The 14,361-nt window shown below is 39.0% G+C and overlaps 1 protein-coding gene and 1 pseudogene across 7 annotated transcripts in view; both read right to left on the minus strand.

The window, feature by feature from the left end:
• LOC115214232 (mis18-binding protein 1) overlaps positions 1-9,387 on the minus strand; it is a 77,679-nt gene extending 68,292 nt beyond the window's left edge. For 6 of the 7 annotated variants that reach the window (XM_036504570.1, XM_036504569.1, XM_036504571.1 and 3 more), the window contains exons 1-4: positions 9,274-9,387; positions 7,436-7,560; positions 4,452-4,502; positions 1,006-1,074 (exon numbers count right to left, since the gene is read on the minus strand). In XM_036504570.1, the coding sequence (XP_036360463.1) occupies positions 1,006-1,074; positions 4,452-4,487 (105 nt within the window). In that variant the 5' untranslated portion in view covers positions 4,488-4,502; positions 7,436-7,560; positions 9,274-9,387. Of the gene's footprint in view, positions 1-1,005; positions 1,075-4,451; positions 4,503-7,435; positions 7,561-8,234; positions 8,254-9,273 lie in introns of those variants that run through there. The other variant, XM_036504568.1, reaches the window with a different exon arrangement.
• LOC115214608 lies at positions 8,268-8,384 on the minus strand (annotated as a pseudogene).
• Positions 9,388-14,361: the final 4,974 nt, after the last annotated feature.

Here is a 14,361-nt window from a genome sequence, read left to right on the forward strand (position 1 = left end):
ACAAAGAATAAGTCCCAGGGTCGATTTGCTCCACTAAAGGCGGTGCTCCAGCATGGCCGCAGTCAAATGACTGAAACAAGTAAAAGAAGAATAAAAAGAATAAAGAAAAAAGCAACACAAGGACGTGGTGCATACAAAGTATTAATAACCATCTTAATGTGGCCATTGCCAGTGCCACCTCGACTGGCCTCTGTGCTGGTGGCACGTAAAAAGCACCAACCGATCGTGGCTGTTGCCAGCCTCACCTGGCATCTGTGCCAGTGGCACGTAAAAAGCACCCACTACACTCACGGAGTGGTTGGTGTTAGGAAGGGCATCCATCTGTAGAAACTGCCAGATCAAACTGGGCCTGGTGCAGCCTCCTGTCTTCCCAGACCCCAGTCGAACCGTCCAACCCATGCTAGCATGGAAAGCGGACGTTAAACGATGATGATGATGATGAAGATGCCCAGGAAAGGAAAGAAAGGGTGTTTTACGTTTCGAGCAAAGCTCTTCCTCAGAAGAAACAGGAGACAGAGGAAAGCCCAAGAGAAAAGGGAAGACATGGGAAAATCGCCAATAATCCACATGTATGTTGGTTTATGAATCATCATCATCATCATCGTTTAACGTCCGTTTTCCGCGCTAGCACAGGTTGGACGGTTCGACCGGGGTCTGGGAAGCCAGGGGCTGCACCAGGCTCCAGTCTGATCTGGCAGAGTTTCTACAGCTGGATGCCCTTCCTAACGCCAACCACTCCGTGAGTGTAGTGGGTGCTTTTTACGTGCCACCTGCACAGGTGCCAGGGGTGTCCGGCATCGGCTACGATCGGTTGGAGCTTTTAACGTGCCACCGGCACGGAAGCCAGCCAAAGCTGGCGCTGGCAATGGCCATGTTCGGATGGTGCTCTTTATGTGCCACCGGCACAGAAGCCAGCCGGGGCGGCACTGGCAACGGCCACGTTCAGATGGTGCCTCCTATGTGCCACCGGCACATATAAGGAATATAAGAAAACAAATGACTTACTTCATATATGACACTTTCCTCCAGGAGGCTCTGAAAGGCTTTGTCCACAGTATGTTTCTGCATAAAAGACTATAATGGATGTGAGAAGACATCAGAGAATTAATTGGAAATATAAGAGTATGTAGCTTTTATGAGACATACATGTTGAAACTCCGAATTGAAATATATACAAAGACAACGATAAAGGGTTCAATTCTTGATTGGGTGACACTTGCTTTTAAGTGCTGTAACCCTTTTGTTACCAACCTGCTTGGCACTGCTCCAGGTTCTAGGACACAAACATCCTGTTTTAAAGAATTCTTAATTAAAATCTTCCACCAAAATTTCATACAAGTTTAACCTTTTAGCACATGGGTTCTCAACCATTTTTCCTTTACGGACCCCTTTGATTATTACTTTATTCTATAGAAACCGCTTACAAATTCCTACTTTGCTTTTCCACACATTAACTTGTGTAGGTTGAACCATGTAAAATGTTAGAGAAAGGAACTCAACAGTTTCTTGCAATAAATACTAATATATACATTCCTGTGTCGGTGGCACGTAAAAAGCACCCACTACACTCACAGAGTGGTTGGCGTTAGGAAGGGCATCCAGCTGTAGAAACACTGCCAGATCTGACTGGCCTGGTGCAGCCTTCGGGCTTCCCAGACCCCAGTTGAACCATCCAATCCATGCTAGCATGGAAAGCGGACGTTAAACGATGATGATGATGATGATGATGACATCTAAAGCAAAATTCTTTCAGGGATCCTTAAATTACTATTGTTGATCCCCAATTTGCTATTTTATTGTGTGGACCCCCTTTGATTGCTGTTTTATTCTGGTGGACCTCCATAGCTATTCGATGTTTAAAAACTAGTTTTATAGAAACCTCTTTCAAAATTCTAATTTTGTTTTTCACACCATTAACTTTTGTAGGTTGAACAATTTAAAATGTTAGAGAAAGAAACCTAACAGTTTCTTACAATAAAATACTATAATGGATCCCCAATTTACTATTTTTTGTGGAGGCGCAATGGCCCAGTGGTTAGGGCAGTGGACTCGCAGTCGGAGGATTGTGGTTTCAATTCCCAGACCGGGTGTTGTGTGTGTTTATTGAGTGAAAACACCTAAAGCTCCACAAGGCTCCAGCAGGGGGAGGGTGGCGACCCCTGTTGTACTCTTTCACCTCAACTTTCTCTCTTCCTGTTTCTTGAGTAACGCTGCGATGGACTGGCGTCCCGTCCAGCTGGGGGGAACACATATGTCATAGAAACTGGGCCCATGAGCCTGGCTAGGCTTGCAAAGGGTGCATAAAAAAAATAAAATAAAATTTACTATTTTGTTGTGCGGACCCCAAAACTTTTATAAAAACCCTCAGGGACCATACGGACCTCAGTTGAGAATCACTGGTTTAACATTTAAAGCAGCCATATCAGTCCTAAATATTATATCTGTTTTATGTTCTAACTGGCCAGATCCAGCCTCTTACACTTACCCAACAATGTTATTCTAAACACAAACGATCACCTCATTGAAATCTCAAAGCTATGAGATCATGTTTGATTAATTCAAAAGAAAGAAAAAAAAACAATCAGCATTACATTTGATGGAGTAATTCTGAATGCTAAAGGGTTAAGTTCCAAGCTTAATAATCACAAAAATATTTTACTAAATTCTTAATTATTTTAAAAATTAATCTAAACAAAGTTTTATATGGCGTAGTGGTTAAGAGTGCAGGCTACTAACCCCAAGATTCCGAGTTCAATTCCAAGCAGTGACTTGAACAATAAAAATAATAATAACATCGAAAAATACTTCAGGAATGAGAACCCAGGTTCAAAATTTCCCCAAGACACCTGAAGAAGGCTGGAGGGTATATCAGCCGAAACGTTGTGTTAACAACAAACAAGGTGAGGATGAATATCCATCGAATGTAAATAAAGGGAGTATATTTCAGCAGAAATATGATAATAGAACGGTTAAAGAATAAAAAAATAAAGGGCTTCCAGTGTTTACCAACAATGTTAACCCTTTCAATACCAACCCGCCTGAAACCGCCTCTGGCTTTGTAGTACAAATGTCTTGTTTTCATATGTTCTGAATGAAAATCTTCCACCAAACCTTAGTCACAATTTATGTTCCTAACACAAGCTTAATGATAACTAAGTTATTTTACTAAATTCTTTGTTATATTTAAAACTAGCAGTATCGCCCGGCGTTGCTCGGGTTTGTAAGGGAAATAACTATATAAGCATTTTTAGAGAGTTATAGCCAAAAAATAGCAAAAAAATGCATTAAAAATGGGGAAAAAATGATGGTAAATTTTTTTTTAAATCGTTGACTCATCGTAGACATTTTTAGAGAGTTAGTTCCCTTATATAATAGCGAAAAAAGGCGTTAAAATGGAAAAAAAATGATGGCAAATTTTTTTTTTAAATCGTAGACTCATCATAGACGCGCGCTAATACCCAGAAGGGCTCGATATGAATCACGACTATAAGATACCCACTTTTGGTTACACTGCACCGCAAAATGTGGGAGTAGTTAGGAATCTAAATCGTAGGAGACAGACACACAACTTCACTTTTATATATAAAGATTAATTGACAGAAACACAAAGCATCTCAAAATAAATATGGTAACAAAAGGGTTAAGTGTCATTTTTAACAAGACACAGAAAGCGAACCACTTCCTCTCTCCATGCCATCAATGTTATCCAAGGGAAAGGCAAAGGCTGATATAGATTAGCACCAGTGATGAACTTATTTCTACAGCTGAGTGAACTGGAACAACACAAAATAAAGTGTCTTGCTCAAGAACACAAAAGACAGCCTGGTCTGGGAATCGAACTCACTACCTCTTGATTGTGAGTCCGACACTCTAACCAATGAGCCACGTGCCTTCACACACACACACGTACTCTTTTACTTGTTTCAGTCATTTGACTGCGGCCATGCTGGAGCATCGCCTTTAGTCGAGCAAATCGACCCCGGGACTTATTCTTTGTAAGCCCAGTACTTATTCTATCGGTCTCTTTTGCCAAACCGCTAAGTTACGGGGACGTAAACACACCAGCATCAGTTGTCAAGCAATGCTAGGGGACAAACACAGACACACAAACATACACACAAATACATATATATATATACATATATACGACAGGCTTCTTTCAGTTTCCGTCTACCAAATCCACTCACAAGGCATTGATCGGCTCGAGGCTATAGTAGAAGACACTTGCCCAAGATGCCACGCAGTGGGACTGAACCCGGAACCATGTGGTTGGTAAGCAAGCTACTTACCACACAGCCACTCCTGCGCCTATATATACATACATACACAAACACACACACACACACAAATATAAAATCAAGTAAAATTTTGAATTAAAAAAGTCACATGTGTATAATTAAATATAAGAGGCATAATTAAAATCAGAGCAAATAGCAATTTAAACTACTTACATTACTTGCAGACATATTAAAATGTCTGGGATTCATTGTGGAGTTATTTCACTGAAAGATAAATAAAAAAAAAATGAAATTAAACAGATTTAGGAATAATACTGACAGAAACTGATAACTAGTTAATAATTCAAATGTGGAGGCACATTGGCCCAGTGGTTAAGGCAGTGGTTTCAATCCCAAGACCGGGCGTTGTGAGTGTTTATTGAGCGAAAACACCTAAAGCTCCACGAGGCTCCAGCAGGGGGCAATGGCGAACCCTGCTGTACTTTTTCACCTCAACTTTCATTCGCTCTTTCTTCCTGTTTCTGTTGTACTTGTATTTCAAAGGGCCAGCCTTGTCACACTGAATCTCCCCGAGAACTACATTAAGGATACACATGTCTGTGGAGTGCTCAGCCACTTGCATGTTAATTTCACAAGCAGGCTGTTCCGTTGATTGGATCAACTGGAACCCTTGTCATTGTAACCGAAGAGTGCCTTAGTAATAGTTCAAATTCTTTTAAGTTTTCCAAACAGAACATGGGTTTATTTATTAAATTAACTTTCTGTTTAAATTGTAGCATCTTTATCCTCCTTGCTGATCCCTTCAGAATATTTCTTATTTCCTTATTGCCCACAAGGAGTTAAAAACACAGAGGAGACAAACAAGGACAGACAAAGAGATTAAGTTGATTATATCGACCCCAGTGCGTAGCTGGTAAAGTTGACCTCGGCGGAATTTGAACTCAGAACATAACAGCAGACGAAATACCTATTTCTTTACTACCTACAAGGGGCTAAACACAGAAGGGACAAACAAGGACAGACTAATGGATTAAGTCGATTATATCGACCCCAGTGCGTAACTGATACTTATTTAATTGACCCCGAAAGGATGAAAGGCAAAGTCAACCTCGGCGGAATTTGAACTCAGAACGTAGCGGCAGACAAAATACCTATTTCTTTACTACCCACAGAGAGGACAAACAGATTAAGTTGATTATATCGACCTCAGCAAGTAACTCGTACTTATTTAATCAACCCCGAAAGGATGAAAGGCAAAGTCGACCTTGGCGGAATTTGAGCTCAGAACGTAGTGGCAGACGAAATACTGCTAAGCATTTCGCCCGGCGTGTTAACGTTTCTGCAATATGAATGCTAAAGGGATAATCCTTCTGTTCAATTCCTTCAACCTACAACCAAACTGACAACACACACACACACACATACACACAAATACATGCTCTCTGTCATTCAGACAAAGAGCAAGCGCTTGAAACATTAGAATCTTCATTCTTTATGTCAATTAAACTTCCTGAACTCTCCTATGAATAGAAACAGTCTTGGCTTCAACACTTCCACTGAAAACATAATTGCTAGGCTTGAAAAACAAAGCAGATGATCTATTCCACTGAGAAAAAAAATATTCGTGTATTCAAAACTACAGTGTTGTTGGAATACTTTGTTAGAGAGGTAGATATATATGAGTCAGGATTCAGTAAAGAGGAATATAATATGGTAGTGGTGTGTATAGAGATGATAATAATAATAATAAGAGTACTCAGAAAGTGCAAACCTCCGCCAAGGCAACACCAATGTCCTTTCAACAATTAGCCAGAGATGATTTTTAAAATGAGAATATCTGAAATCAACTCAACTGCTCTCAACCCAACCACTCTCAAAAATTAAGTAAAAAACAGGATAAACAATCCAGAATCCTTATCCGGTACTGGATCGATGCCAAAATCTAACCAGTACATGCCAGTCACAAGGCCAAACAGACTTGAAAGTTTCATCCGAATCCATCCAGTGGTTATTCAGATATCTAGTCCAGGGACAAACAAACAAACAAATATGACTGAAAACAATACCTCTGCCTCGCTAAGGTGGAGGTAATAATCCTTTCTACTAAAGGCACAAAGCCTGAAATTTGGGGGTTGGGGACTAGTCAATTACATCGACCTCAATGTTTCACTGGTACTTAATTTACTGGCTCTGAAAGGATGAAAGGTAAAGTTGACCTTGGTGGAATTTGAACTTGGAACATAGAGGCAGACGAAACACTGTTAAGCATTTTGCCCGGTGTGCTAACGATTCTGCCAGCTCGCCATAAACCCGAATTTTTTACTGGTACTTAATTTATTGACCCCCAAAGGATGAAAGGCAAAGTCAACCTCGGTGGAATTTGAACTCAGAACATAAAGACAGACAAAATGCTGCTAAGCATTTGGCCTGGTGTGTTAATGATTCTGCCAGCTCACTACTTTAATAATTCTTTCTACTGGAAGCACAAGGCCTCAAATTTGGGGAAAGGGATTAAGTCGATTACATTGACCCCAGTGCGTAACTGGTACTTATTTAATCGACCCCGCAAGGATGAAAGACAGAGTCGACCTCGGCAGAATTTAATCTCCAAATTGCGGCAGACGAAATATTGCTAAGCATTTCACCTGGCATTCTAATGTTTCTTATTTCTTTATTGCCCACAAGGGGCTAAACTTAGAGGGGACAAACAAGGACAGACATAGGTATTAAGTTGATTAGATCGACTCCAGTGTGTAACTGGTACTTAATTTATCGACCCCGAAAGGATGTAAAAGGAAAAAGTCGACCTAGGCGGAATTTGAACTCAGAACATAACGGCAGATGAAATACTGCTAAGCATTTCGCCAGGCGTGCTAACAATCCTGCCAGCTCACTGCCTTAATAATAACAATAATAATAAGTGCAATACAATCATCCAGAGGTTCTAAGTTCAATCCCAGGCAAGGCACTAAGGTAAATCGCAAGACACCTGATGAAAGCTGGAGTGTACACAGCTGAAAAGCTACAATCAAGATGAGGACAACATTTCGACAAATCGAACATACTAAGAAATTATTTTTCACTTTGAAATTTCATATGACATTAAGCAGTGCAATAAAAATTAGAAATATAAAGGTCTAGAATTTTGATAAGCTCCAAATTCATTCAAATTTCATGAGAGGACCATCTTTTCTTACCTTTCTGGTGCCAGGTAAATTACAGAGTTTAAGTTCACATTAGATCAACGACAGAATCCAAATTCATCCTTCTTCCATCAAGATGTTGATATCAAATGCATTTGGTGATCAGGATTCTCCATCAGCTTTAATAAAAGAATAACATTATAACTCTTTCAAAACTAAAATCAATAATCAGTTTTTATATTTGTTATGGCATAACTGCGCTGGTGTCATGTACAAAGCACACATGCTTATGCCACATAAAAAGCACCCTCTAAAAGGAAAATTTAATTATGGACCCTTAAAATTGGATCCCCAAGTTACTACTTTTGTTTGTATGGACCCCCAAAAATCTTATATGAACCCCAGCTGAGAACCACTGATTTAGATTATAGCAGGTCAAAATCTGCAGGAAAGACATGAGCAGGGAGGAGATTCCAGAGTTCTATTCGTCTCTTTTGCTGAACCGCTAAGTTACAGGGATGTAAACACACCAGCATCGGTTGTTAAGAGATGTTGGGAGGACAAATACAGATACACACACATATATATACATATATACGACGGGCTTCTTTCAGTTTCCGTCTACAAATCCACTCACACCGCTAAGTTACAGTGATGTAAACACACCAGCATCGGTTGTTAAGAGATGTTGGGAGGACAAATACAGATACACACACATATATACGACGGGCTTCTTTCAGTTTCCGTCTACAAATCCACTCACAAGGCTTTGGTCGGCCCGAGAACACTTGCCCAAGGTGCCACGCAGTGGGAATGAACCCGGGACCATGTAGTTGGTAAACAAGCTACTTACCACACAGTCACTCCTGCGCCTCGGATAGAAAGACGTTTACAGCACCTAGGTTTCCCAAGTGGTCAACCATCTAAGTACTAACTAGGCTCGACGTTGCTTAACTTCGGTGATCGGACGAGAACCGGTGTTTTCAAACACTTCGCCGTAAACATGCTCTTTTGTTTGTTTTCTGCATAAAGTAAGTAAGTAAAACTACATTAACCTATGTGTAGCCACGCAAAGACACTCTTGTTGGATCGCTCGCTCGCAATAAAGTTATCGCTAGAAATTCAAACCGAACATCAACTGTATTGACCGTGCTTCGAGTCAGCAGGGGAACTTCTACTTGGTTGCTTGACCTACTAGAAACTGCATATAAGAAAAAGATGGGATGGTCACGGATGGAGTGCCTCCGATCATATATATTCGTTCGATCAGAGTCGAATCTTTCGTTTTCCAGACAAATTTTCACACACGAAAAGAGTAAATGACAAGTTCTAGCTCACATAACTTCGAGTAAGTTAAGACATCTATCAATATACATACATATATACGACATATATATATGTGTGTGTGTGATATACATAAAGCTACAGGAGAATGGCTTTTACTAGTTGTTTTGACAACGTTCTGGAGTAAGACATTACTTAGCTTTTATCAAATCGCGATTTCCCTCCATTTTCTTTTCAAAAATCACCAAAATTTTTTGTTGATGCTCAAATATTTAGGAAATAACCTTTGTCTGTTTCCGATGCGAATGCAAAAAATACATAATTCCACACAGAGATATATTTGTAAAACACTGAAATGAACACCTAAAGTAATTTATATTCCAAACAATACTTTAAACTTGGTGAGTTTTAATAACTTCGTTGGTCAGACTCTTGAGTCTAAATCTGTTTATTTACCAAGAGAGATAATCAAAACACTAACGAAAATGCCAGCTGTTACAGACTACAAGGAATCAAGCAACTGCTTAAGTATCCGTATAACACTACAAGCTGTAAATCACAGCCTTAATCCATTGAAAATTAAGTGTCATTCATAAAATATTACTTACAAGCGATATCTTTGCCGTCGACATTTACTTTTAAATCCACCATTTGTGGGGCGATTGACCAATCAAAACACAGCATTTGTAACCGGTGTGTTGTCAAAGGTAGCGGTGTAGAATTTTAAAATGGTAATCTATAAATTAAAACCGTATATTTTCGTTTTGATGGTCGAACGTGTCATTTTTCACTTCAAAAGTAATTAAATATTGGCAATATTAATATGTACTTCCTATTTAAGTACATATTTATAACTAATTTTCAAAGCTAATGAGCATTTAAAGTAACGGTATTTATGTATGTGTGTGTGCGTATCTGTATCTATCAATCTCTATGCGTGCGTGTGTGTGTGTGCATTAATCTGTTTCTTTATTATCCACAAGGGGCTAAACACAGAGAGGACAAACGGATTAAGTCGATTACATCGATCCCAGTTCGTAACTGGTACTTAATTTATCGACCCCGAAAGGATGAAAGGCAAAGTCGACCCCGGTGGAATTTGAACTCAGAACGTAACGGCAGACGAAAAACGGCTACGCATTTCGCCCGGCGTGCTAACGGTTCTGCCAGCTCGATCGAAGTGAACATTAACATATCCATTACGATCGATCTTACCAATCGGTTTCGCACTAGGGATTCAAAGGGGTGTTAAGCAACAGTCTGATTACGTAACCCTGTGCTCTTCAGAGCTAGCTGCTATGGAATGAAAAAAAATATATATATATATATATATTCGATCGAGGTACTACTTGAGAACAGTGGTCCCGGTGCACACACTCGCGTACTCGCGCATCCGCGCTAGCTAGTCGTGACTAGTTGATCTTTAATTTGTGCGTTTGTGTTTTATTTACTTTGTTTAACAAAAAATATTTACTTTGTGTAAAAAAAATTTTTATTTTGTGTTTTATTTACTTTGCTAGGTAGTCGTTGTAGGATCGACTAGTCACGACTAGCTAACGCGGATGCGCGACTACGCGTGTGCGCGCACCGGGACCACTGTTCTCAAGTAGTACCTTCGATCGATCCAACTTCAAAAGTGACATCACACACGAGATGCATTTAACCAATATATTTTATTTATTTGTTTATTTATTTATTTATTTTTGCATTTCTGATCTTTCTAATGTCAAGGATGGATATTGATGTGTATGAGTCTGTTTCTGGAGAACTGAAGTGGCAAATTTACCTTAACCCTTTCGTGACTATTTATTTTGAGGTGCTCTGTGTTTCTTTCAGTTAATTTTAAATATAACAAAGAATTTAGTAAAATAACTTGGTTATCATTAAGCTGGTGTTAGGAACATAAATTGTGACTAATGTTTGGTGGAAGATTTTAATTCAAAACTTATGAAAACAAGACATTTGTACTCAGAACCAGAGCCGGTTTCAGCTGGGTTGGTAACGAAAAGGTTAAGAATTGTTTCTTTATTATATATTTTAACCCTTTTTGTTACCATATTTCTGTTGAGATGCTCTGTGTTTCTTTCAGTTAATTTTAAATATAACAAAGAATTTAGTAAAATAACTTGGTTATTATTAAGCTGGTGTTAGGAACATAAATTATGAGTAAGGTTTGGGGGAAGATTTTAATTCAAAAGTTATGAAAACAAGACATTTGTATTACAGAGCCAGAGGCAGTTTCAGCCAGGTTGGTATCAAAAGGGTTAACTTAGCTTACTCATTTTGCCACAGCCAAATTTGTCTTTCATATGCTCAAAGAGAACAGCAATAATTTTCTGAAATAGGGAACAGGTCATGTTATAATGTTTTTGGTACATTTAGGGAAGGTCATTTTATTGGCTGATATAGCTTTTGTAAGGTAATGATCATTTGTAAGAAAAAGATATATTGTCTCCAAGTCAAAAATGCTATAAAAATACTTCATTTTGTCTTACCCCCTATATACATGGTCTGATCAATAAGTATCCAGACTATTGCTATAGTAACGAAGCTAAAGCACACAGAGTGAAGCCGCTTGGCAATGATTGACCTTGACCTCTGCTGTGCATGTGCACTAAGTTCTAATGTTCTAGTTCACTCCCACTGTTTGCAGCAGTGCTTGGAAGGAAGGTGTGTAGTATGTGACCATTGCATTGACCATGACAGAGAAAGTTGAGCAGAGAATCTGCATCAAATTTTGCCAAAAGCTTGGCGATACCTGCTCAGAGGCCTATGCAAAGATTTCAAACGGCTTTTATCGTTCTCGACACAATTAAAAAGATCTTTTGCAACTGAAACCCAAGTGTCCTTTTGGTCAGCTGAAAGCAGTTTTGGCACAAACTTCGCAGACACGCATTTTATACCCAAATCTTCAATGATAATGGACTTAATTGAGCCGTAACTAATCTGTACACACTCTGATAACTCATGGATGGTGATTTAATGATTTCCCCTCACAGCTATGCACACATCTAAAATGTTTTCCTTAATTCTGCTGGTTACGGGTCTCCCAGAACGTTCATCAATATTGACATTTTTTTGGCCATCTTGGAAACATCTGAACCACTTGAACATTTGTGTGCAGCTCATACACTCCTGTCCATACACGTTCTGCAACTTTGAGTAGGCCTCTAAGCAGGTATCACCAAGACAACTTTCTCTGTCATGGCCAATGCAACAATCACACACTACACCTTCCTTCCAAGCACTGCTGTAAACAGTGGAAGTGAGCTAGAACATTAAAACTTAGTGCACATGTACAGCAGAGTTGAAGGTGACTCTTTGCCAAGCGGCTTCACTCTGCAGGGTTTAACTTTGTTACTATGGCAACAGATGTCTTGCTATAGAGGAGATACATGGCTACCCAGCTGGAAAAGCAAAGATGGGGGTGATGAAGGGGGGTACAGGGAGAGAGAACAGGTGAGGGAGATAAAGGCAGAGGATCAGGTAAGTTTCATATATATGGATCAAACTTTTGTATATGTATACTGTTCTATACTTCTGGAATGAGTTTATAGTTAGTTGCTGAAAACTAGACTACACAAGCAAACATTTAAACATGATTTAGTATGCTGTATTAGTCATAAAGAGATGTTCATGCTTTACAGTATACATACAGAATCAGAAAGATGAAAATAGCATAATGCAACATCCAAATAGATGGCTACCCAAAGTTTAACGCTGGACTGGTTTTTAAATAAGGAATATGTGTGTATGTGTGTGGTGTCATGTCTGCCTTACAGTTGCATATGAGTTGAGCCTCACAATTGCCTATGAGCTGAGCTTTACAATTGCACATGAGTTGAGCCTTACAATTGCATATGAGTTGCGCCTTTAGAATTGCATATGAGTTGAGCCTTTAGAATTGCAGATGAGTTGAGCCTTACAATTGCAGATGAGTGAGCCTTACAATTGCAGATCAGTTGAGCTTAACAATTGCATATGAGTTGAGCTTTTAGAATTGCAGATGAGTTGAGCCTTACAATTGCATACAATCATTAGAATGACTAAGAAAGGTCATGTATTTCACAATGTGCTCAAGAATTCTGAAGTTTGCTGAGAGTGGAGACATTCTGCCAAATGGTGCTGAAAAATACTCTATAGGCTATGTTCAGAGAAACTTCTAGAACAATCTGGAGAAGCTATTGTAGCAAGATCAAGTTCTATTACTGCATATTCGAAAACATTAATTTGGTTAATACAGGCTCATCTCCTTAATCTCTTGTGATTGGTTAACATACCTGTCATGTGAGTGTTTGGACATTTATTGAGCCCTGTGTTGTGATTAGTTGAGCATTGCATGGGAGTTGGATCAAGGGTCCAATCACGTTGTGTGTGATATATTTCAAACGACTAATCCCCTATGTGTCCTGGAGCCCCCCTTTGTCCATAAATTGGTGTGACAACTTAATAACGAGTCAGAGGATGAGAGTTTTACATTGAGGTGAGTCATGCAGAACCTGCTGTTTTCAGAGGAGAATTAATATACAATGGAGCCCCTGTAACTAATGACAACCTAAGCTGAATTACCAAAACAATAGATAAAGTGCTTTGTCTGCCGCTACGTTGAGTTCAAATTCCGCCAAGGTCGACTTTGCCTTTCATCCTTTCGAGATCGATTAAATAAGTACCAGTTACGCACTGGGTCGAAGAAATCACCTAGTCCTCTCCCCCAAAATTTCAGGCCTTGTGCCTAGAACAGAGAGGATTATTTATTTTGTGAAGGATTAGTAGAGAGGATTAATGTTGTGAAGGGCGGCGAGCTGGCAGAATCGTTAGCACGCCGAGCAAAATGCTTAGCGGCATTTCGTCTGACTTTACGTTCTGAGTTCAAATTCCGTCGAGGTCGTCTTTGCCTTTCATCCTTTCGAGGTCGATAAATTAAGTACCAGTTACGCACTAGGGTCGATGTAATCGACTAGTCCCCTCCCCCAAAATTTCAGACCTTCTGCCGACAGTGGAAAGAATTATTTATGTTGTGACTTACAATTCGTAATGTGGCTAGTTAGTTCGCACCCTGCTAATTATATCAGCTTTCCTTTACTTGATAACTGAAACTTTTCCCTTTTCTTTCACGAAAACACTATTTTGTTTTCTTTTTTGACCTGGAAAACACCTATTTCTGACAAGGTAAATACTTTCTCTATCGTAAGAACCTGGCAACGAAGCGCCCCGTACTCACCGTAGAAGAAGTGTAAATCAAATAGTTTCTAAGATATTCTCCGCAACTACTTGTTTCTTCAGTGAATTTTATACCAGTTTAAAAATCAAAAGTTTCAGAAAACAAAACAAACAAAAACAATGTTTTTTAAATAGTATAATTTCTTTTGGAAAAAGTAAAGGTTCAAAAGAAATTACATATTTTATAGTTCTGTGAGAACTCCCAACACACATTTTAAAAATAACCGTGTAATTTTTATGGGTGCCGTTAGTATAGATTAATACAACAGATTATTATTATTTGATGTTCTGTTTGATATTGATTTTAATAATTCAGGCATAAGAATCACAGTTCATAGATAAAAAAATAATATGTCATTCCCCAAAATTTAGTCTTTGTTTTTCGAAGTAATTTGTCATTTTTCTGAATGAGGTGACAAGTTGAGTAAACACTAATTATAATAAAAACGAAACAAGTACTTTTTTTTTGGTTAAGC

This window comes from Octopus sinensis, linkage group LG7 (genome assembly GCF_006345805.1).
Source record: "Octopus sinensis linkage group LG7, ASM634580v1, whole genome shotgun sequence".
NCBI classification, from domain to species: Eukaryota; Metazoa; Mollusca; class Cephalopoda; order Octopoda; family Octopodidae; genus Octopus; species Octopus sinensis.